General features: G+C 37.3%; 2 protein-coding genes across 7 annotated transcripts in view; both read right to left on the bottom strand.

Moving 5' to 3' along the window:
• LOC137253233 (uncharacterized) overlaps positions 1 to 23,735 on the bottom strand; it is a 133,522-nt gene that overhangs the window by 81,271 nt on the left and 28,516 nt on the right. Inside the window, exons 6-10 of one of the 5 annotated variants that reach the window (XR_010953751.1) lie at positions 15,780 to 16,016; positions 14,721 to 15,714; positions 7,052 to 7,283; positions 6,403 to 6,995; positions 5,808 to 6,330 (exon numbers count right to left, since the gene is read on the bottom strand). The exons of 3 other annotated variants lie outside the window; for them this stretch is intronic. Coding sequence is in view for 1 of the 2 variants with exons in the window: in XM_067789802.1 (XP_067645903.1) it covers positions 22,654 to 22,703 (50 nt within the window). In the remaining variant the exon portion in view is untranslated. Of the gene's footprint in view, positions 1 to 5,807; positions 6,331 to 6,402; positions 6,996 to 7,051; positions 7,284 to 14,720; positions 15,715 to 15,779; positions 16,017 to 22,272; positions 22,704 to 23,735 lie in introns of those variants that run through there. One more of the 5 variants, XM_067789802.1, reaches the window with a different exon arrangement.
• Positions 1,714 to 5,121, bottom strand: LOC137253232 (putative nuclease HARBI1). Of its 2 annotated transcripts, XM_067789798.1 has the most exons (5): positions 4,952 to 5,121; positions 2,928 to 4,896; positions 2,540 to 2,872; positions 2,331 to 2,475; positions 1,714 to 2,267 (listed from the first exon to the last, which is right to left on the bottom strand). In XM_067789798.1, exons 2-5 carry the CDS (start codon positions 3,153 to 3,155, stop codon positions 2,005 to 2,007), a joined length of 969 nt encoding a protein of 322 aa, XP_067645899.1. In that variant the 5' UTR covers positions 3,156 to 4,896; positions 4,952 to 5,121; the 3' UTR covers positions 1,714 to 2,004. The 2 variants fall into 2 exon arrangements, with proteins under 2 accessions (XP_067645899.1, XP_067645898.1); XM_067789797.1 differs by having other exon boundaries at positions 2,928 to 5,121.

Raw genomic sequence — 23,735 nt, 5'->3', positions numbered from 1 at the left:
TGTAATTGCCCTTACTGGCAAGGATTACCAGCAAGGTGATGATGCCTGCGATGAAACGGTGCCACAGATGGAGGTAATGAACAAATCATTTATTATTTAATAATAGCTTGAAAGATAACAATTGTTTTTCTTGTTAGCAACTGCAACTGCGTGAGGAAAATGAGGAAAGCATCATTGTGGAAATAAACTCGATGTCACCTGACGAATTGCCATCGGTTTTGCATGATGAACTGCAATTCGTTTCGAATGATGAGCTGCCATTTGAAATTCATGAAGCAAGCGCAAATATAAGGTCATCTACGCCAGTTGCTCCGTCAAGAAGAACGCCGATTACTCCAGCAACGAGAACGACTCGAAGTGGTGCCACCCGGAGGCGCGTAGGAAGTGCCAGCGAGATACAAAAAACGTTTTTAGAAGTTGCTCAAACTCAGGCATCAGCCCTAAAAGTAATTTGTTTAATTTTGCATCTAAACATTATAAATATGTATTTTTTATATTATTGTAACAATTTTTTTTCAACCAGATGTTAGCTGAGTCAAGTGTTGCCGCCGTGGAATCATCCAGCAAACAAGCCGATGCTTTAAAAGTATTATTATTATTATATACATATTTAGGCCTGATACCGTTTTCACACAGAATTCTCTTTTTAACAGCTGCTAGCAGACTGTAGTGTGGATACTGTACAGGCGACGAAGTTGATGGCGGAGAGTATGGCCACAATGGGTAATGGCTTAAAGGCATGTGCGGACGCTTTCAATAATTTAACCAATGCAATATATCGACTTTAAGAATTATAGCCTCTGAAGATAAAGTGCCTTTGAAGATATTTTATTTTTTTATTTTGAATACAGAGTTCCTATATTTATATGTTAGATGTAGGTTTACTTCAAAAAATGATCTAACTTTTGATAGGTATATTTATGGCAACGGTAGGTTTATATGTATGTAAGTAACATGAAGTGCCTTTTTTTTAATATCATTGTGTATGTTTTCTGAAAGTTAAATTACATTTATGTAATACTCCTATATTGCTGCTACAGGCTAGGCAAACTCACAAACATCAGAGTGCTGATATATTGTTCTTTAAATGTTTTTGTATTCAATAATGGAATATACCTAAATTTAAATTTTTTCCTGCCGCACTTTTTCTGCTACAATCAAACAAATTTTGCAGGCTGTTTTGATTTCGAATTCAAAACTAATTGCGAGCATTTTCTATTAGCATTACATAACATATATGTATCCCGACATACAGTTTTGCAATTAATTATGTAGATTTTTGGTTTCATGCAAACCTGCGTTTATTTATACCACTCATAAAAACATACGTATTTAAAACGGGTTTTTTTCATTCAAATTTTATTTATAATTTGATTTCGTCTTTGCACTTAAGTGACACTTAATTTTTTAAAATAATTTCCAAAAGAAATCGATCTATGTAAACGAATGAATGAATTTTTTACATTCAAATAAATGTATTATGTATAAAATTGAGCTGTGTTAAAACCTCATAAGTATTTATTTTAATTTTAAAGAACACGAATTTCGTTTCGTTTCTATTGAAATGATATTGTTAAGTTTGACGATACCGAATCGAAGTTTTTACTACCAAAGTAGCGATTTTTTAAAATAATTTCCAAAAGAAATCGATCTATGTAAACGAATGAATGAATTTTTTACATTCAAATAAATGTATTATGTATAAAACTGAGCTGTGTTAAAACGTCATAAGTATTTATTTTAATTTTAAAGGACACGAAGTTCGTTTCTATTGAAATGATATTGTTAAGTTTGACTGTTCGGTATGATGGAAGTTTTCGCTACCAAAGTAGACCAAATATAAAATAAAATGCCAAAATGTTTGCTTTACATTCCTGTAGATTTTTTTATTTATAAGTTTGTTAAGTCTGTACTTAAGTATAGTAATTAGCAATAAGTCGGTCTTGAACACGTTTCGCTATTGAAGAGGGTGCGCCTTGATTAACATATCACTTGGGCTTTGATCTAAGTATTCAGTGTCAGGCTCGTGTATGGGCAGTTATGCAACACTGCGCATGCGTTAACTATTCTACCAGTAAATCCTGGATGATACAAAAGAGTCCTTTGCTGTGATAGGCATCGCCATGTTCCTTTGAGAACACCAAAAAGTCTCTCGACTGGGTTTCGAGCTTTACACAATACCTCATTGTACCGAAATTTTGGGCTCCCCTCTGGTTGGTTAGGTAAAGGAGTCATCAGCCAGGGCTCTAAAGGGTATCCAGAGTCACCTGCAAGTAGTTTTGCATGCGAATTTATTTTCTGGGAAATTTCAGTTCATTAAACACACTTACCTATCAAAAACATGTTGCGGCTACCATTTTCAAAATTTCTCTGCTTCACTCTCCGTACTGCAGAGGAGCTCCAGATAAATGCATCGTGCCTTGCTCCTGGGAATTTAGCATTGACATTCAATATCTTTAGGTTGGGGTCACAAATCTGTATATAAAAATATATTATAATCAAAAAAGTACAATACATTTCTTTGAATTATTGCTTTTACCATTTGTACATTTATTGAATGGTATCCATGGTGATTTACATATGCCTCTTCATGATTTCTGGGGCTCATGATGGACACATGAGTGCAATCAATAGCCCCAATAGTACCTCCCACAAATGGTGCAGGTGACGCAGAAAAAACTTCTTTCGCAGCTTGCCGCTCTATTTGAGTCATTGGAAACTTTACTTTATCGAAAAACAAAGAATGGTTGATAGCATTTGTTACGCGATGTATACAGCGGCTTACAGACGACTGGCTCATTGATATGCCCCATTGTTCTCCAACGGGCCGTTGATAACAACCAGTTGCGAAGAAGCGTAAAGCAGTTATAACCTGAAATTTTTATAATAGTGTTCAATTGAAAATTATATGAAATTCCATGATTTACCTGTTTCTCTGTTGATATCGCAGTTATTCTTGTACCTCTTAATAGACCATCAAGTTGAGAAATAATATCATGAGCCAAGTCTGGGGTTAGTCGGTACAGCTTTCGAAACTCCGTTGCATTCAGGTGGAATGGGTTATCTACTTCCCTAAGAAGGCGTCTGTCCACTGGCGATGGCCTCAGTAACTCTTCATCTTGTGATAAAACGTACGCCAAGTACTCAAATGCCATTTGATTTATAAATAAAGCAGCTTTTCGTGTTTGAAGGTATTTAATTAAAGCTCCGATTTTCTTTTTTAACTAAAATTGTCAGAAATGTGAATTTCGTGATTTTTAACGCAGCCAATTCCCTTGCCGTTTATTTAACAACACAGCTGATTGTCTATTAACGAATATCGATACAAAATAGTTACTGAATAACGAAATCGTTATAGTTATCGATTCGCAAATAAAGCGATGGCAAATATCGTTAAAAAAGTTAGTGAATTCCACTACTGATCCCCCTTTATGGCGATATTTCGAAACGGCATCCACCTATAGAACTAAGGCCCACTCCCTTTTAAGATAATCATTAACACCATTCGTTTGATGCCCATATTGTACAAACAAATTCTAGGGTCACCCCTGGCCCGCCTTTATGGCGATATCTCGAAACGGCGTCCACCTATGGAACCAAGGATTACTCCGTTTTAAAATACTCATTAACATCTTTCATTTGATACCCATATCGTACAAACGCATTCTAGAGTCAACCCTGATCCACCTTTATGGCTATATCCCTAAATGGCGTCTACCTGTAGAACTATGGCCCACTCCCTCATAAAATACCTTTAATGCCTTTCATTTGATACGCATGTCATACAAACACATTCCAGGGTTTTCCTCGGTTCATTTTCCTACATGGTTATTTTCCCTTATGTTGTCACCATAGCTCTCAACTGAGTATGTAATGTTCGGTTACACCCGAACTTAACCTTCCTTAATTGTTTTCTCATAAAAAACTTCAATCAATTCTGCAATCAGCCCCACTAATCCCGGAGTGGGCCGAAAATTTTTTTTTTTATTTAATTGAAAAAAAAACTTTAAAATTGTTTTTGTATTTTTTCCGAAAAGTATATTTAAAAACATATGTATTTAAAAAAAAAAATGATCCCAAACGGTCAATTTTTGAAAAAGTTATAGCATTTTGAAAAACACCGTTTTTTTCAAAATATTTAAAACTTATTCAGACCAATTCTAAATATTCTCGCGGAATCTTGTTCTCGCGGATTTTTTTATTCCCGCGGAAAAATTCCTCCAGTTCTTTTCTCCTAGGGAGAAGAATAATTGGGGAATAGGAATTTCGAAGTCAGCTGTTTTGTCAATTGAAATTGCGTTGCTCATTTCTTATTTTGTTTAAAACATTGTAAAGTTTAATTCTTGTTGCCAATTTGTTTGAAATTAAGAAATAAGGTATAAACAATGCACATTATTGCATTTCATGTGGTATTCACTGAAATGAGTAATGAATTGGTGCCACAGCAACATTAACAGAGGAGCACAAGAAGAAGACCGGCGGGATAACACAAATCCGCCGGAGTTGCCTGCATTCATTCTGCAAAGCAATTTTCTGGCGGCCAAGTCGAGTTGAGTTCGCCTTTCGCCATATGCCAAAATCTATTTGAGCCTTCTTAAAAAATCCTTGCACAATTTCTGGATGGCTGCATCAAATATGCGAAGAGCTCTTCCATTGCTTGTGATATATTTTTCGACTTAAAATAAAGAATATTGTGGTTGTTGTTGTTGTGTTAAAAGTGAGAATATTGTGGTAGAATGTTAATACATATTTTAGCACAAATTTGTACAAATAAGTGTTCTTTCTTAAAATAACCAATTTCCTTTAACTATTTTGATGCATTCCCTTTAATTTAACTAGTGAAAAAACTCCTATGAAATGGCAGAGAAATCTCCCTCTCCCTCACATTCATAATACCTACTTTTCTCCCATAACCGGTTTCCGGTAACCCTCCCCCTCACATTCATAATACCTACTTTTCTCCCATAACCGGTTTCCGCTTTTTCGAACATTGTTCAGAATAGGAGGAAAGGGAGAAGTGAAAAAACTCACAAGGAATTTTTATTTAGAATACGAGGAATGGAAGAAGGGAAAAAACTCGCACGGAATTTTCGTTTAGAATTGGGCTGATTTTGATTTGGAAAACGGTGTTTTTTTCAAAATGCTATAACTTTTTCAAAAATTTACCGTTTGGGATAATTTTTTTTTTTTTAAATATGTTTTTAAATGTACTTTTCGGAAAAAATACAAAAAAAAAATGTAAAGTTTTTTTTCAATTAAATTCTCGGCCCACTCCGCGATTAATGGGGATGATTAAAGAATTGATTGAAGTTTTTTATGAGAAAAAAAGCGCGAAATTCGAAAAATCTCAAAAAACTGAAAAATCACAAAAAAAAACTTTAAAAATTGTTTTGAATTTTTTCCGAAAAGTACATTTAAAAACAAATTTAAAAAAAAAAAAAGATCCCAAACGGTCAATTTTTGAAAAAGTTATAGCATTTTGAAAACAAAAACGGTGTTTTTTTAGAAATTCATAACTTTTTTTGAGTTGGATGAAAAAATTTGAAAAACTTCTGAAAAACGTCTTGCGTAAGCTAGAAAAAGAAGAAAAACTTTCAGCCAATTCTAAAGGGGTCGGGTTCAAAATTGGTCGAAATGGGATGGAATACCCCATATATAGAATATACTTTCTGAAACCCATTAGTCTCTGTTTGGCCTTACAAATCTTCAGTCGTTTATTTACGTTCCGAATGCGGAAATGAATCCAACGCCGGTCCTTCTTTGAATTAAACGCTCCTTTATGTTTTTGCAATGGAGTATATCCATACCGTTTATTTGAAAAAATATGTCCTCAAGTCTTTTGATGCCATCTAAAAATTGGGCAGATGGTATAATTAAACTGCCCTTAGACAACGAGCTGGTCCATCCACTTGAAATTGACGTCCTTTTTTCATATTCAAGGCCAAGCTTTCTTATAATGTAGCCACCGATATATTCCAATACATCATTTCTAAGAGTGATGCTAGACCCATGCAAGGGTCTTCTTGTGGTGGATTGAGTGCTTCGAGAAGTTCCGGCTGCATCTCTTCATCAAGGTTCTCGTCGAAAGCATTGCTTGACCAAATGAAGTCACTTGCACACAAGCTTTGGGAGTGAGGTTGAGTGGAATCCAAAGGATGCACCCAATTAATGGTATCCTGGGGCCCTATTTAGTAATTGTGAGTTTTAAAATGTACACTTTTTCTTCATATAATTTGTATGAAAGAAAAATGTACATTTCAAAACTCATAGTTACTGAATAGGGCCTCTGGCCCACATTACCGGTACCTTGCAGGTGTTCAGTGTTTCGTGCTATATGTAGATCAAACATAAAATTTGAAGATACATAGTTGGTAAGACATACAATAGCAATTAGCATCATACCCAAAATGTACTTCCGGAGTCTGTATCTGAAATCCTTCGGAGTAGGGTGATCGTTAAGACCTCATTTGCTGCGGATAGCAGAAAATAAATTTTGCAGAACGTACTGGTTTAGCCTATGTATTAAAATGTATTCCACATCCGAGTTAGTATTTAAATACTAGTATAGCATGACTAAAGCCCGATTAGACATGATTATGCCATTTTGGAACAGCTCTACGACATAGTGTTTATTTTTAATTTTAAATCTTGGAACAATCGGCTAGATCATCAGCTCGTTCATTCTCTCTAGCACATCAAGCTTGTTTGAAAGAGATCTTCCAAACGGCTCCTTTAAAAATGTATTAGTTTCAAAAAGATATTTTATTAAAAGGTCAAGAAAGGGTTGTACATGTTGTATCTGATCTGACCTTTCCAGGGTAACCATATGTTTTCATGTTCGAGTTCATAACATCAAACAATCGTTAACGAACTGAATAAAGTCTGCTGTCTTCTTTGGTTTGTAAACATCGAACCCTAGCAATGTAAACAATGTCTAATGGCATTTGCCGTTGTGTTGGAGAACAACTGCGCTGCTGGTTTAACCTTTTGTCGTCCTGTAAATTGGATTTCCCTTGTGAACAAACGAAAATCCTTAATAGTATTAACATACCGATTCCTTTAACAGAAAGGTGGTCTTCAGACAACTTATAAGTAATCGATACATCCGACGTCGACGTGCATTTTAAGGTATCACAAATGGTCCTCGTAGTCAGCAGTTTCCCCCCAGCACATCAAACCCGTATCCAAGTAATGATTTCTGATAAGCTTTAAAAGGTGCGGAGCATCGGCGAAGGTAAAAATCTTGTCTGCTTCTTTCGTCGGGTTGGCGTACCATGGCTTGTCTAAATGGTAAAAGCATGCATATATATGAACGGCAGCAATACAAAACGTAATAGTGAATAAATGAAAAACTTATAAATCGAAGTTCAAAAAATAATTTTGTTAAATTGAACAGGTCATTGAAACCTTATACGCAGTTTGTATCAAGATTCCCGTTTGTAATTATAGTTTAGACAAAAACTATTTCTTTAAAATATTATTATTTTATTTGTTGACAACCAATTTCTCAGAAATTATTTATTTTCACATTTTAAAAATTCTAAAATAACTAACTTAAAAATTTTCATTTTGAAAGAACATTAAAAGTAAAGTAAAATAAAAATAATTTACAAAAATACAGTATGTTTGTTTTAAGTACATTTACTCACCCTCCAGTGAAACGAAAAAATTTTTTTTTTATTTGAATTTTGTGTTAATTGCGTTAAAAGTTTATGTTGGTATTGATGTAATTACTCAATTTTTTGATTATTTGATTTACAAAATTTTGATTTTTGGCGACTTTTAAATTTAACAATTATTTCTTCAAACTGGCTCTAGGTCAATAAATTAAACAAGTTCTTGTTGTTTTTGTTCCAATATATTTGGATCTCCAACGGAGATCGTCATCGGGGACTACAATAATAAATAAATAAACACTTTATTTTAGACAATTTATCACAGGCAAATGTATATATATATGTATGTATAAACATATTAGCATTACTGCAAACATACATACATGAGTTCAGATGTTAGGTGGGCAGCGTCTAATCAGTTCGAGATGCAGTTGTTGAACTGATTTTTGCGAGTCAAGTAAGTGGCGGTAGATGTGTGCACACATTTCACAGTCTTTCTTGTAGTTCAATCTTTTGTTCTCGTCCGTGTCTATTATGTGGAGCATCTCCAAAGTAAAGCGTTTGATGTAATGCTGTTCTTGCTGTTGTATGCTCACAGCGTCAAAGTCTGGTTTATGTCCGCTCTCCGCACAGTGGGCCGCAAGTGCTGTTTTATGTGTATTGCTTGACTGTAAACACTTGATTTCGGATCGGTGCCCTGCTATTCTTGTTTTTAACTTATTTTTTGTTGTGCCAACATGTTCTTTCGTACAAATGTTATCTCTGTCTCCTGCACATGGTATCTTGTATACAATATTGTTTTGCTCCATCGCTTCTAATTTACTTTTCATATTCTTGAAAAATATTTGGTTTGTGTACGCCGGTTTGTGTGCTATTCCGATTCTTTCCTTACCATAAATATTTGAGCATTGTAATCTTTCGGAAAAGCCAGGTATATATATAATAGATTTATATGGGATCGGTTTTTTACCTTCGATTTTTGATTTGGTACCCTTATGATGTGTGTTTACCAACCTACGTATTACCCGGAGAGATCGAAATATATTGGAACAAAAACAACAACAACTTGTTTAATTTATTGACCTAGAGCCAGTTTGAAGAAATAATTGTTATTTGATTTACTTTATATTTTATTTTTAGTTGTTGTTATTGTTTATTTATTGCATTAATATTTTATATTAATATTTGGTTGTGTTATTGCTATGTTGTTTGTGAAATATTGTTATTTATCATGATGTGATTGAAGAATCTAGAAATAGGTTGAGTAATAGTAGATGGCAACTTTGTGTGCACAATTACTCAAAAATTAAAAACTTGTATTATGCAGAATATGTGTTCAATATATAATTGTACTCTGTCTGCATAATGTATGTCCAAGTTGTTGATAAGGAATGAAAAGTTGAATATTTTATTCGTTCATGGGTTATATGAGTGTATCATTAATTGAGTCATGTTAATAGGTATATTGTTGAGTTTTTAATATGATTGACAATTCAATGTGAAATATTGATATTTAGCAAAACATGTTGTTAAAATTTATTTGAAAAAATCTTTAGAGATTTTTTAAAATTGTAGAAATTTGTTTGATTGTTTTTTTTATTTATTTTTTTTCTTTTTTTTGTGATTCAAAATTATTTCTGTTTTTTTAGTGTTTTGTTTTTTTATTTTCGAATTGAAAATGAGGTTGTTGTTTAAATATTAATTTATTCGTTTTGCGGAGTTTGTATATCTGTCGTTGTAAAATTTCGTGTACGAATGGGTGATCGATACATTTAAAAAAAAATTGGAGGAGTGTATAAAAGTAAAAATAAATTTGAAAATATTTATATTATTAATGAATAAAAATCCAACTCAATAAAAAGGTAATCGAAAAAAAATATTTTTTTTTAAAAAGGTAGATATTGATAAAATATTAAAATAAATAAAAATATGATTAAATAACTTGTTGCGGATTTCAATAAAAATTTTTATAATTGATTGTTGTTGTCAAGGAATCTTCAAAGATGTTGCAATGGTTTTAAGTCTGATTATTGATTGTTGTTGTTGTCGAGAAATTTTCAAAGATGTTGCAATGGCCTTAAATTGGTTATTATTATTGCATATGAAAATCGTTTGGCATAAACTGTGCCAATATGATTTGGTGTTGCATTTAAGTTAGTTGTTATTGCATGTATTTTGACCCAAAAAATAGCAACGGAAATTTTGGAAAGTTGTAAAGTTTGATGAAAAAATTAAATTTCGTGAAAGTAATACTAAATGATTTTTCTGTTGCATATAGTGGTGGTTGTAGTAGTTGAAGTTGCATTAAAATTTGAATGATATGTTCATTTATGAGTTACTTTTTATATTTTCTGCGTCATTTTGTTATCCAGATAAGATACATGTATAGATTTAATTGTCTATGAATGTAAAATAATCCACCTCACAGATAAATATTATAAATTCGCGTGAAATTATTCAGCATCTTTTGAAACACAATTTAAGCATGGATCGCCAATATAGTTAAGATAATATCTAAAAAATATATTTAAAATATATTTTATTTTATTTGTTGAAAATCAATTTCACAAAAATTATTTATTTTCCCATTATTAAAATTCTAAAATAACTAACTTAAAAATTTTCATTTTGAAAGAACATTAAAAGTAAGGTAAAATAAAAATAATTTACAAAAATACAGTATATTTATTTTAAGTAGATAATCCTACAGTAATGAGTTTTTTTTTTTGTATTTTGTTTTTTATGGATATGTTTATAAATTTGTTTCTCATGTACTATTAAAGTAAATCTAGTTTTTATTGTCGGCTTTTATATGTATTTGATATTGCAAAAGGTGATAACTCACCAACAGTAACATTTAACTCCTTCAAAAGCCCACGATTTTTTGATCCCATGTCACTCACTATGGCAACTACAGGGAAGCCAATATTGTATAGCGCCAAAATTATGGAGTTTAAAATACTTTTGGTCATAGAACAGTCGAAGTCAAAGAATATAGGCTGTTTCCATGACTTAAGTAGCCCGCGAACCATTGCTACTTGTACGAAGCTTGATGGCTTCCGCACATAGTCTTCAATCTGCTCGTAGTCATAGACTTCAAAAACTTTCATTTCGTCAAAAGAAAGTACGCACATTTTGTTTTTACGACTAAGACATTCAGACGTAGACTCCATAACAGTAAGTGAGGCCGCAAGTATTCCTTCACTTACTTCCGTTTTGCCATACCAGCGCTTCAAGGTGGCCGCAGAAGGAAGCGGGAAACCACTCGCATACAAATGGTTATATGCTCTGGGACCCGACGCATGAAGGCAAATGGCACTGGATATATATTTCCATGACCATTGCACCACACCTCCTGAATATATCAAATAATGCGGATTATAGTTAAATTTTCAATTATCGCTATAAACAACTTAATCATACCAGATACAATCATTTTCCTTATCTGACCTTCTGTGAAAATTTTCTTTGCGGAATCCATGAAGCCATTTGCCTCCTGTAATACCTTCTCGGAACTACGTATCTCTTCCTTGAGCTTCTTAATCTCCTTTTTGAGGTCAGAGATTTCTTTTATGCTTACAGCTTCCAATATTTCAGGGCTTCGAGTATATTGGAAATAAAATTATACACATAACAGATACAAAATAGTCTAAACATTAAAAAAAAAATTTAATACACTCAGTCTGTGTTTGTACGTCCTAATATTTCGAATCCCACTGCTGACTGTCTAAAACTACGCCAGAATCACATAATTCCGCTGGTTTAGAGTATGTGTGATCAGAAAGTGACCTACATACAAACATTTATCGCATAAGGGCTATATACCGTTCTCTAATAAAAATATGAAAATGAGCGAAATCATAGTCCATCCAATACGTTCGCGAATGTTTATGCTCTTTTAGTTCGAACACTTCTGTGCCGGATGTTTTCATAGTGCCTGGAATTGAATTTTTATTTGCCCGAGGCATGAGCTGCACTGGGGAGATTCCGCGAACGTATATATTCTGTACTGGCTTACGGATCATAATATAACAAGCCGATCCTACCTATAACGACGATATCTCTAGAAAACGCAACAATCGAGCAGCATTTCAACTCCCATACGATATGGTAGCTGAGCTTAAAAGAGACAAACGAGAGGAAACTTCAGGTCTGTCAAGAAAGCGGGCGAAATGCCCCAGGATGTCCTCCTATGTCGCCACACCATCATCTACACAATATTCCGGGAGTATTCCCCATCAAGTAAACAAATTAAATGCTGCACAAACAGTTTCTGTCAAATACTAAGAAGTCAGGTCATCCTAACTGGCATCTGATTGAAGAGGCCCCGCCTCTCAGGGACACGGGATGACTCCTTACCACTTTTCAATCTCAAATACCCGAAAATAGCTGTTGAGGAAAGCAGAATTCCTATTTATTTATCTCGAATCTACCCCGACATACACAATGTAGGTCGTAAATGTAATGTGTCTGCCTTCACCTTACACCAACCACCTTTTCAATTTCAATGCGCAACCATCGCCTCAATTAACATCCACGTATATTTCGTCTAACTGCTACTGACTGAGCAAACAGCCATCTAGGCCACGGACTTACCCAAGATGCACTATGATTTCGCAAAGCATTGTTCGTATATATAAAACTTACCCTGCCAATTCAGGTTTATACAAATATTCTTCATGAAGCGATATGTTTCCGGAGGTACATGGAACCATAGGTACCGCATTGGGCATTAAAGTCGCCCTCTTTCCTCCGAAAACGTAGTCAGTGGACGTGAAGTGTTCAGCGCATATTAATTCTCGTGTTTTGAAATATCGCTTGCAAACCCGGTTCCATACTTCCTGGCGTTTAAGGTCTTTAGGAGCTTGGAAAACGGGCCACTTCCTGGTTGGGATCGTTTTCCACACATCACACACTTGGACATGTTTCTTTTTTTATATTACAATTTTTAATTTGTAATTATATTAAATTTGAAAATAAATTTATTTAATTTTCAAAACAGTCTTCAAAAACAACAGCTTCTTGGTTTTTTTTTAACCTTTGTTTACATACCTTTACCATATACATATGTAATTGAACCATGTCATATAGGCATAAGCTATGTATATACAAATTTACATGTATGTATTTTTTGTTTCGCTTACCTGTTTTTTTTCAAAAGTGTTATTTCCGTGAAATGTGCTTTATTTGTTTTACAATAAATTATTATTTAATAATTTGGGAAAAATTTAAACAACGTGACATCAGGACGGACAAGGCGACAGCTGTTTCGATTATACCGATCGATTATAAACGCATTCAGCTACGTCATGCCTGTTGTAAAGTTTTTCCCAATTGCCTTCTTTTTTTTTGCATATTTTAATCTTTTACACATTGCATACTTCGTATGCAGTTATGTGTTAAAGCTATGCTTGGTACGGCGGTTTTCAAAGAAACTTTGGTTTTGTTGAATTATGAATTGTTTTGTACAAATATAAACAGTAGCTTTGTTTTCTTGGGAAAAAAAATCTACCAACTTCTACCACTATTTTAATTTTTCGTCCACCAACATTCTCTTTCTAAAGGTCCGCGCACTGCTGCACGGTTCCCTCAGTCTTATTAACTAACTAAGAGAATTCAAGGTTTACAACAATAGCCGTGTTTTTAAACACGCGTATATCCGTTTACGCTTAAATTTTATATGGACTGCTAAGCAACAAATTTTAAATACACCTCTGAAATCGCTGCGCATAAATTTTGTCCTACTAAATTTCAATACGCATTATACTCAGATGTAACTGAAATATGTGTCTTTGTTTCACCCTCTACACTAATTTTATGTATTCTATGTGTGTCCACAATGCATCGCAACTGATTCAGCTATATGTTATACCCTATGGCCATCAGAGCGTTAGATAGAGCGAGGATAGGCGTTTTTTTTTTTCACGCGCAAACGAAACGTATACGCGTGTAAAAAAAACACGGCCAATATGTATGTATGTCAAGAAGTAATTTTAAAACCAAGTACAAAGCCAACATGACAATAGCTGTGTTTTTTCACATCTATATACGTTTACGCTTAAGATTTATATGGACTGCTAGCGACAAACTTTAAATACTCCTCTGAAATTGCTACGCATAAAATTAGTACTGCTATATTTCAATACGCATTATATTCAGAAGTAACTGAAATGTGTGTCTATGTTTCACCCTCTGCACCAATTCTATGTATTCTACCATTCTGAGTATAATGCGTATTGAAATATAGTAGTACTAATTTTATGCGTAGCAATTTCAAACGAAACGTATACGCGCGTAAAAAAACACAGCTAATGAAAAAGTAAAAATACTATTCCGCTTAAGCATTCTTGTGGACGTTTAATGATTGGCAAGCATGAAGTCCTTTTAATTATGGTTGGGCCCTAGTGTATAATGTTCTTATCCATAATGGAGCGGAATCAGACAGTCGTTGCTCTGTTCAAACGTTATATATCCACTCAGCGATTCCAATATTCTCGTAATAAAGTGGGCGTTGTTATCAAGCGGGGTTGAAAACTTTTGTGTAATACCTGTGAACATCACCACTAACCATTTCCAGTGCCTCAATCCTGCCTCAATAATTAATAGATGGCAGAAAATGAAGGTCCTGCACCAGATATTCTGCAAAAGATGGAAATCGGAATATCTCACCGCGATCCAGAAACGATACAAGTGAAACATCCGCAATCCAATTTAAAACCCGGGGACCTAGTCGTCATAAAGGAGGAGAACCTCCAACCCAACGAGTGGAGGATGGGGAGAATCGTCAACATACACCCAGGCTCTGATAACCGTGTGTGTTGTTGACGTCAATACAATCTAGGGACAGATTACCAGACCAATTGCGAAATTGGTACTACTTCCGTCCAATGACAAAGAAGATGAAATTTAATCGGCCAACTTCCGCCTTATAAAAACCCAAAAAAATGTATATATATTTATAAAGTCACACAATCACCCCACAATTCACTCGCACACCCCGAGCGAGGACAACAAAACCATACGTTGATGGCTTTCGAACTAATCCGTTGTTCAAAGAGAAGTCCTAAATAAAAAAAAAATACAGAAAATAAGTAAGGTACTCACACTTATTTTCTTATGCCTATTTTCCACTAAAACGTTGATCCAATGTTCGATACTTTCAGCACTGTCACGCATGAAGTAGTGAGGAACACAGTAGCGTATTGACCAGGAGAGACATGCATACCAATCGGTTTCTGTATTTACCTTGCCGCCGATGATTGGAAACGAAAGGATGAAGAAATAAGTGAAATAAATACAGGGATATACGTATTGCTGCTTACGTTTCATGGTCGTGGTCCTAATACATTCAAAATTGTGTGATGCCACCCATGTGTGGTAGATGGTTGACACGCTTCACCATCATCTTCTTAGGTCCCTGCATCGGCATAAACACCACCGTAACCATTCCTACCGGTCTCCGCAGCCTACTAATCCAAACAAAACCATACTCACGGTTCGAGTTGACTGGGTTCCTCCAAAACTAGCCAGACCTATTTTCAACTCAGGCAGATAACCCCCACCCCTTGACAACCGAGGTCCAACTTCTCAAAGCCCGAGAAACTTTAATTCAATATCAACAACTGATGGAGTTTTTTCGGGGAGCTTAAAGCGTCAACCAATGTTTTTTAATAGTTTTCAATTAAACCTACGACAAAACATAAACATGATTTCAGCATTCCTGGTATTTCAAAAAATTCAACCAATTAAAGTTTGTACAACAAGAAAAAAATAACCCTTATCACAATTCAGTCTTAGGTTGTTTTTGTTTGTACTTACTTAACTTTCCTAACCTAGCCTTCTGTACTTGCTTACTTGGCCAACTCTGCCCGTTGCAGGTACATCGTCCTTTGCAGCAATCAGCCGCCATTTGAGATGCCTCTCATAAAATTTAATCACCATCTGCGGACACATGTTAATCTTGTTAGCCGGAACCCACTCGGCCTTTTCCACCCCTCTCCACTTGATTATATGCATCAGCTCACCTGATACATACGCAACGTGTACCAGTTCCAAGGGTTCCAGTTACTCTGCTCCTCACCAACAGTTCTATGTTCAACTGAGACACAAATAAAATTTGTTTGCATATATAACTTACTGGCGGAGCAGGTGAGCATTTCTTACCGTTTTTCGTTTCTAATGACTTCTCGAATGTGGAAATAAGATCCGGGCAATTCAGGTTCTCCGCCGGTTCCCATGAATTGTCACTGCGGGGGTAGCCTTCCCACTTAAGGAGGTATTCAGTTCGACCATTATGCACGCGCTTAGCTTCAATGCGCTCCACGGAATATCCCTCCAGCTTACACTTATTAATGCTCTCCATGGTAGAAAAGTGACATCGCCGCTGCGCTAAATCGCTTGCTGTGGGTGGACGGGTATGAAGATTATTCGTTAATAAACAATTCTCTCTTTTTTCTAACTACTGTCTATGTACGCATTTATATTATCATGCATTCATGATCTGTAACCTATGATGACTGTGCAGGTAATTTTACAACAGGAAAAAAGTTCCCTAACCCCGAACAGTATCTGGTACCCCTTACCACTGGTGGGTGGAAGTGCCAGACTTGAACGAGGCTCTAACAAAAACAGGGGCTGCTAAATGCATTTTATTACATCACGCAGTATCTGCCACCCCTTACCACTGGTGGGGGAAGTAGCAGACTGACTCAAAGTTTCCCAGTGTTTTTCAAAAAAAGGTAATCTAGTCGCGTAGATATTTTTCACAAAAATCTGGACTAAATAACCCTTTTTAACTACGGGCTATGTAGGCCTTTAATGATGCCCTCACTCCAGTCTCCTAGTTTTTCGTTCATACATTCGCACGCTTGCCTACAAATGTACATAAATACTATATCATACATAGATGGGTATTTGTGTGCATTTACCATTTATATACATTCATTATTTGTCTATTTTACTACCCTTCGTTTTTTGTACTTGTATATTTTAAATTTTTGTTATATCTAATTCTAAACAGACACAATATGAATTAGGACGCATTCCTCCATTTTAGTTGCACATTCAACTTTGCTTCCACGCTGTGTGCAGAAAGGTATGCATGTTTTAATTAACTGCTCCCAAGGCCGTCGGTTTTATGTACCGGAGTGACTCGGGATTTTTCCCGACCAAGGACTGCCATTTCAGTGTAACCCCATTTAACTTGTTACGTCCCTCCCACAAATTGTCATCATCCCAGCAGCTCCTTGCAGCGGGACTGCTCCATATTCTCTTGCTCCGGGAAGGTATCGAACCCAATCCAGGTCCGTCTCCTGACCCCGGTCCTGAGAAATGGTTTTGCTGCATCTGCCGGAAAAGAATCTTTTTAGGACGGTCATACTCTTGTCAGTGGGTCTCGTGTAAGGGATGGTTGCATCGGAGAGGTTGTTCTGGGCTACATCCCAAAATCCGACGTCCACGTAACTTCTATTAAATCTTTTGTGGCCCCTTGCTGTTCACGCCCTAGGACGTCCCGTAGTCTGCGCCTTAGCGCCCCCCGCTACCTTCCAGCAGCCCTGCTGCTCAACAAGCCACAAAAGTACCCGCTGTTGCTCGCGCCCCACGGCGCCACCAATTCACACGGCTGCTCCCACTCATACCTACAATCTCCGTAGTAGAGTCGGAAGCAATGCTGAGCATCAGCCCCTGCCCCGTCTTCTTCCCCCCTATTTTCCGGCAGCAATTATGTAGGTCAGGGAAACAGACTCTTAGTCCCTACCTCCCTTTGCACCGTTTTCCAGCACAGAATATATACGTTTGCGACATCCGCCCAATGCAGCTCCTGCCATGGACGGTGACACTTCCCTAGATGTTCTGGTCTCCGCGACGGCAACCCCGCGACGGGTTTCATTGCGCCATGCTGCCAGGCCGCATACCCAAATACACCGGGTACCCCAATGCCGACCCAATGACGTCTAGTTCCAGGGCCTCAACAGCAATCGCGTTCTGGCCTTCCACAACCCAGGCATAGTCACCCGTCACTTACTCCCAGAGTGACGACGTCTCCCGCTATGCACTTCAGAATTCTGCAGTTAAACTGTAATGGATTAACTGGGAAGATCACGGAGATAGTCGACTTCATGAAGCGGGACAACATCCGCATTGCTGCGATTCAAGAGACTAAACTCACAGCAAGATCTGCATTGCAGAACTGTTTTGGGTATAATGTCCACAGAAAAGATCGCGAGAGCGGAAATGGAGGCGGCCTCGCGTTTATCATACACCACACTGTGCAATATCATATATTTGATCCCGACATCGACCGCAGGGACAGTGTCTTAGAACATCAAGAATTATCTGTCCGGTCGGGCGATGCAAATCTAGAAATCATCAACATCTAAATCCCTCCTGTCACCTGTTGCCCCAGTGGATACCGCCCTGATATCAGCAGCGTACTCACTGGAAACAATCGCATTATCTTAGGCGATTTCAATGCCCATCACGATCTATGGCATTCAAACTTGCGGGTGGACAGTAGGGGTGGATGTTAGCGGATCAAATAGAAAAAACGACGTTCTGCACGTATGGTAGGAAACTGTCACAGTTCGCCGGATATTTCAATCGTGAGCGCAGAACTCGTAAACTGCGTCAACTGGCAGCCGATGGTAACATTGGCATCCGACCACCTGCCTATACTTATTTCGTTCGAGCGTCCCGCCGACTTTATCGTCGCAGAAAAACGCACTTTCATTAACCTTAAAAAAGGAAAGTGGGACGAATACAAATCCTATACAGACAACCGCTTTGCTGCCCTCCCTATCCCAACTGATGCCCGCCAAGGGGAGCGTGCTTTCCGCAAGGTCATTGAATCCGCCTCGGCTCGTTTCATTCCCGCCGGTAGAATTCACGAAATACGGCCCCACTTCCCGGCAGAGACCGCAAGTTTACCAAGAGAACGTGACCTTATAAGACAGCTCGATCCCGGCGACCCCCAAATAAGGGACGTAAACGAACGCATCAGATTGCTTGTGGATGAACACAAGCGGGCGAAATGGGAGGAGCACCTAAGCGGTTGTAACCTCTCTGCCGGTGTAGGTAAACTGTAAAGTCCCTATCGAATCCGTCTAGGCACAATGACAAAGTTTCCATCGCCTTAGGCGACAAAGTGCTGTCGGATGCATCGGTGCATTTCAGAAACGAAATATCAAAGCCAAGAATAATTAAACAAGGGGTACCTCAGGATGGTGTCCTATCCCTACTTTTGTTTAATTTTTACATATCAAAACTACCTGCGCCACCAGAAGGAGTTACTATCGTTTCTTACGCCGGTGACTGCATAATAATGGCCACAGGCCCGGGCCCAAAGATCGATGAGCTTTGCAACAGAGTAAACGGCTACCTCCCTGATCTCTCCAGTTTTTTCGCGAAACCTGGCATTATCACCGACTAAATCATCCGTGACCCTATTTACAACTTGGACATCCCAAATGTCGACCATTTTGAACATCCACGTCGATGGCTCTACGCTACCGACTGTCCTACACCCCAAAATCTTGGGTGTGACGTTTGATCAGGATCTACATTTTGGTGAGCACGCAGCCGAAATTGTTCCGAAAATCCAGAGCCATAATAAAATCCTCAAATCCCTTGCTGGCAGTACGTGGGGAAAAGACAAAGAAACGCTCATTACCACATACAAAGCAATTGGCCAGCCGTTTGCGTGTTACGCGTCCCCTACATGCCTAAAAACTACCCACTGGAAGAAGCTACAGGCCTACCAATTCACTGCGCTCAGAACCGCCACGGGCTGTCTTCTTATGTCCCCAGAACACCAACCACATAATTAGGCGAGAATACTCCCCATCAAGGAGAGAAATGAGATCCAAACCAAACAGTTCCTGTTCAATACCCAGAAACCTGGGTATGCCAATAGACATTTGATTGATGAGCCAGCACCGCCTAGGGACTTAAGGAGTCATCTCCGTAAGCATTTTGAGGAAATACGGCACCTGAGAACTCAGCCGTACGAAGCAAAAAAACACAAGCAGGCCCTTGGTGAACTCCACAAACAGGCGTCGGACCTTTATGCCGGGAATTGCCCGGTGAATCCAGTACTCGGGGAACAGTACACAAAACTTGCGAAAGAGGAACGCATACTCCCCAGGGAAACGCAAGTCACTATGGCTCAACTTCGTTCTGGATACTATAACAGGTTAAACTCTTACATATCCAGAATCAACCCCGACATACAAAATGTATGCTCCGCTTGCAATGTGTCCCCACATGACACCAACCATCTCTTTAATTGTAATGTGGAACCAACGCCTCTAACACCTCTTTCATTATGGTCCACCCTTGTCGAAACAGCAAGTTTCCTTGGACTCTCGTTAGAGGATATTGATGACAATTTGTGATCGGTCGCAGCTATTAGGTGGGGCGAAACATTGTTACAACAACAACAACCAAGAACCAGGCATTTAACGCACGTACTGCAGCGTTTCGTACCAAAAGTTTGTGGCCATCTAAGGTGGGCGCCAAAGCAAAAATAACATCAGTTGTGTCTGGCAACAGCACATGTGTTGGAGATTTGGCAATATCGTGCAGAAGACTGAAAGCTTCTATCCGTACCTGCATAGAATCTTCGACAGTTTGCCAATTGCACATAGCGCGGAACTACACAATTTTAATGGGAAACGCACTTCAAATTTGAATAGGCATAGGTGCTACAGAATGCTTATAAACAAGGGAAGCAAAGTGTAGCAGGATTCGAACCTTACATACCACTTCTATTTGACTTTTAAGTTTTTTGATTTGAAGCAATATGCAGGTTGTAAGTTAGCTGCTTAGATAACCTACATACATAACTTGCAACTATCAAAATATTTATTTCGATTTCTTATAAAATTTTGCACATTAGCATACAAATTGTGAAGCAGGTGTATGCTCTTATTAATATTTGAAATATCTAAAATAGAATGTTAAATTACGTTAAGTTCCACAGATGAAAATACGACCCTGACCGTTTGACTTTGCTTAGTTGTATATGTCAAATCTTCATGAATCCCTCAGTTTGAAAATGGATCAATGCTTTGAAACCACTCATTTAAAAGGGTGAACGTGAACGAGATCTGAAAAACGATCGACGTAGAGGTGAATCAACGTGATTTATTGCTACGGAAGTCACGTCCGCCACCGCGATCACCGCCGTCCCCTGAATCTTCACGGACCCGTATATACGAATCTTCACCCTCGTGAGATCTAAATCGGGAATCGTCCAGTGTTTTAATAGCATATTACATATCCTCCGCTCGTATTAACTCAACAACGCCTGTACCATTTTTGCAAGCATCAGCAAAACAGAATCACCAGCTTCAAGCATATGATCTTTTAAATCCTGCCATGATCCAGATGATGGTAATCCTGTTATCAATACGCGAATTTGTGATCGTTTTGTGGGCGTACCACGTCCACCACCACGATCTTTACCATGACCGCCACCACCTCCACGAAAACTTCCTGGTCCACCACCTCGTGGGAACTCCACACGCAATGTAGCATTTTCAGGTCAAATGAAACTTTTTTCAAGTCAAATGAAACTTTTTTCATTTCAAATGAACCTTTTTTCATTTTAAATGAAACGTTTTTCATTTTAAATGAAACTTTTTTCATTTCAAATGAAACTTTTTTCAAGTCAAATGAAACCATACTACTAAGGTAATTGTCAATGTATTTATATCGTACTTTATACCGCTAAGTATTTATCAAATTTTTCTTTAAGACAACTATTTCTAATTAGCCACATTGAAGGAAAAATTGTTGGTTAAATTTTCTTTGTGAATATAAGCTGCAGTTAAGGTCGGCTTAGTTTAGCTTTGCCATAGTTGAACACTATGAACACTATAAAATTTTCGTTTGATTGTATAATTTTCATGTATACCAACGTTTTTAGCGGACGCTTTTGGGTCGTCGGACGTATGAAATTTTTTTAGTAGGTCATGAAAAAACCCTTAAAACTCAAAGTCAAAAAAAGTAAAAAAAAAAATGAAATTTCGCAGGCTCGAAAATTATTTGTTTGGGTATGCGTAGTGAAACTTTTTTTCCTGACCTCAAATCCTATCGAAAAATCGATGGCGCGATACCGGTTAATAAATCAGCCCATTCTAATATATATATTATAAGTATTACATTTAAATACAATATACAATGAAAAATAATGAAATAAAAACAAATATATATGTTTTCAAAGGCCCAAACGAATAAAGTGTAATGTAACTACGCCATAGAGTAGAAAATATCACTTTTTACTGTTATGTTTTTCAGCATAGTTAAAAAAGATCTCTCCACAGTCCACATGCTCTACTATATACTTGGTAAAAGCAATATTTCTCTCAACACCTTGCTATCGTTCTATGTTGTTTGGTAAGACGTTGGTCAAAGAGAAAAGCATAATACAGAGGATTCAACCGATGTGTTAGTTGGTGTCAGACATTTATTTATTTATTTATTTATTTATTATTTAAAGTCGACGACAAACTATGGTCGACTGCATAATATAAAAGATATATAAATATACAACTCAAAAGATAAAATTTAAGATATATCGATATTTCAACAATGTTATATTACATACAAAGAAATATTAATGAACAATACTATTTAATTTCAAAATATAATAATAATAATAAGAAATATGAGTAGAAATAAGATCTTATGCCGAAATCTTATACTGGCGGAATGCATCAGATTCCGCTCAGCATGATATCGGAATGCAGTGGATTCTAATCTCCCTGTTGGAATGCAACAAGATTCCAATCAGCATGTCATGGGAATCCGGCAGTGCTAAGAGTAGTGTAATGAGGATACGCCATCACAAGGCATAAAAAAGTAACATGACCTGTGTTGTTGGAATGCACCGGATTCCAATCAGCTCGATGCCTGACCCATAAGATTATACTGCCGGAATGCATACGATTCCGGTCAGTGACTCATGAAAAAGCATGTTTTTTACGTTGTTGGAATGCACCAGATTCCAATCAACACAGTACTTTCTTGTTCCTTCTTAATGATACATGTTGATAAATGTTCCTCCATCCTTAAGCGAGATAGTTCCTGTTTTTTATCGAAGGAATAAAATGCCGGCAAATTAAATAAACTTGTATCTCTTAAATTAGATAGGCAAGTATTGCATTACGTATAGTGACAAAAGTACATTCAAGACTGATGCAGCTATACAAGTCATTGTAGTGCGCGCACCAGATAAGAGAATTATTTTTAGCAAAGTTTCGTCGACAAAGGGGTAAATAGAAAGGAACGTAATGTCTGGATACTCTAGGGGGAACCGCAAAAAACAAGCGGCTGAGGAGGTCCGCGGAATCAATTTCTCCAATAATGAGCTTATGGATGAACAATACCCCCAGTAATATTCTCCGATTTTCCAGAGTGGGTAAGTTAATAAGAAGAAGTCTACTTCTGTATGGAGGAAGGTGGAGACTTGAGTCCCAATTAAGGCCGCGCAATGCAAATATCAAAAATTGCTTTTGAACTGACTCAAGACGCTTTATATGCTTTTGAGAGACAGGGGACCAAACGCATGAGCAATACTCGAGTATTGGACGAACCAGCGATGTGTAAAGAACCTTAGTGAGGTACGGATCATCGAACTCTTTAACCCATCTTTTAACAAATCCAAGTAAACCCAACGCTTTGTTGGCTATAGATGAAATATGCATGTTAAAATTCAATTTCGGATCAAAAAGGACACCTAGATCATTTGCAATAGATATACGCTCCAAAGGCGTACCATCTATTACATAAGATTTCAATGCTGGCTTCACTCGGTGAAATGTCATATGCTTACATTTAGAGCAATTTAAAGCTAGTAAATTTGTTGTGCACCAACATTGGAACGAGTCCAAGTCGGCCTGAAGAAGATCCAAGGAACTCAAATCGGTAGGACAGTAAGTGTAGCAAAGTTTTACATCATCCGCATACATTATAGTATGGGAATATAATATTGTCTGTGGCAAGTCATTAATGAAAAGGGCAAAGAGCAAAGGGCCTAGATGACTTCCCTGGGGTACGCCGGAGGAAACTCCGAACGATTCCGACAGATTGCACTTGAACAGGACTTTTTGGGTCCGG

Source organism: Eurosta solidaginis, chromosome 5 (genome assembly GCF_040869045.1).
Source record: "Eurosta solidaginis isolate ZX-2024a chromosome 5, ASM4086904v1, whole genome shotgun sequence".
Classification (NCBI taxonomy): Eukaryota; Metazoa; Arthropoda; class Insecta; order Diptera; family Tephritidae; genus Eurosta; species Eurosta solidaginis.
The sequence above is the reverse complement of the archived record's forward strand: the minus strand, read 5'-3'. Positions and strand labels throughout refer to the sequence as shown.

Excerpts from the sequence above, each read along its gene's own strand:
- LOC137253232 (XM_067789797.1), bottom strand. The coding sequence starts at position 3,155 with ATGGCATTTGAGTACTTGGCGTACGTTTTATCACAAGATGAAGAGTTA. Across the intron at positions 2,476-2,539 it reads ATTCAATAAATGTACAAATG|ATTTGTGACCCCAACCTAAA; the intron begins GTAAAAGCAATA and ends TTTTATATACAG. Across the intron at positions 2,268-2,330 it reads CCGCAACATGTTTTTGATAG|GTGACTCTGGATACCCTTTA; the intron begins GTAAGTGTGTTT and ends AACTACTTGCAG.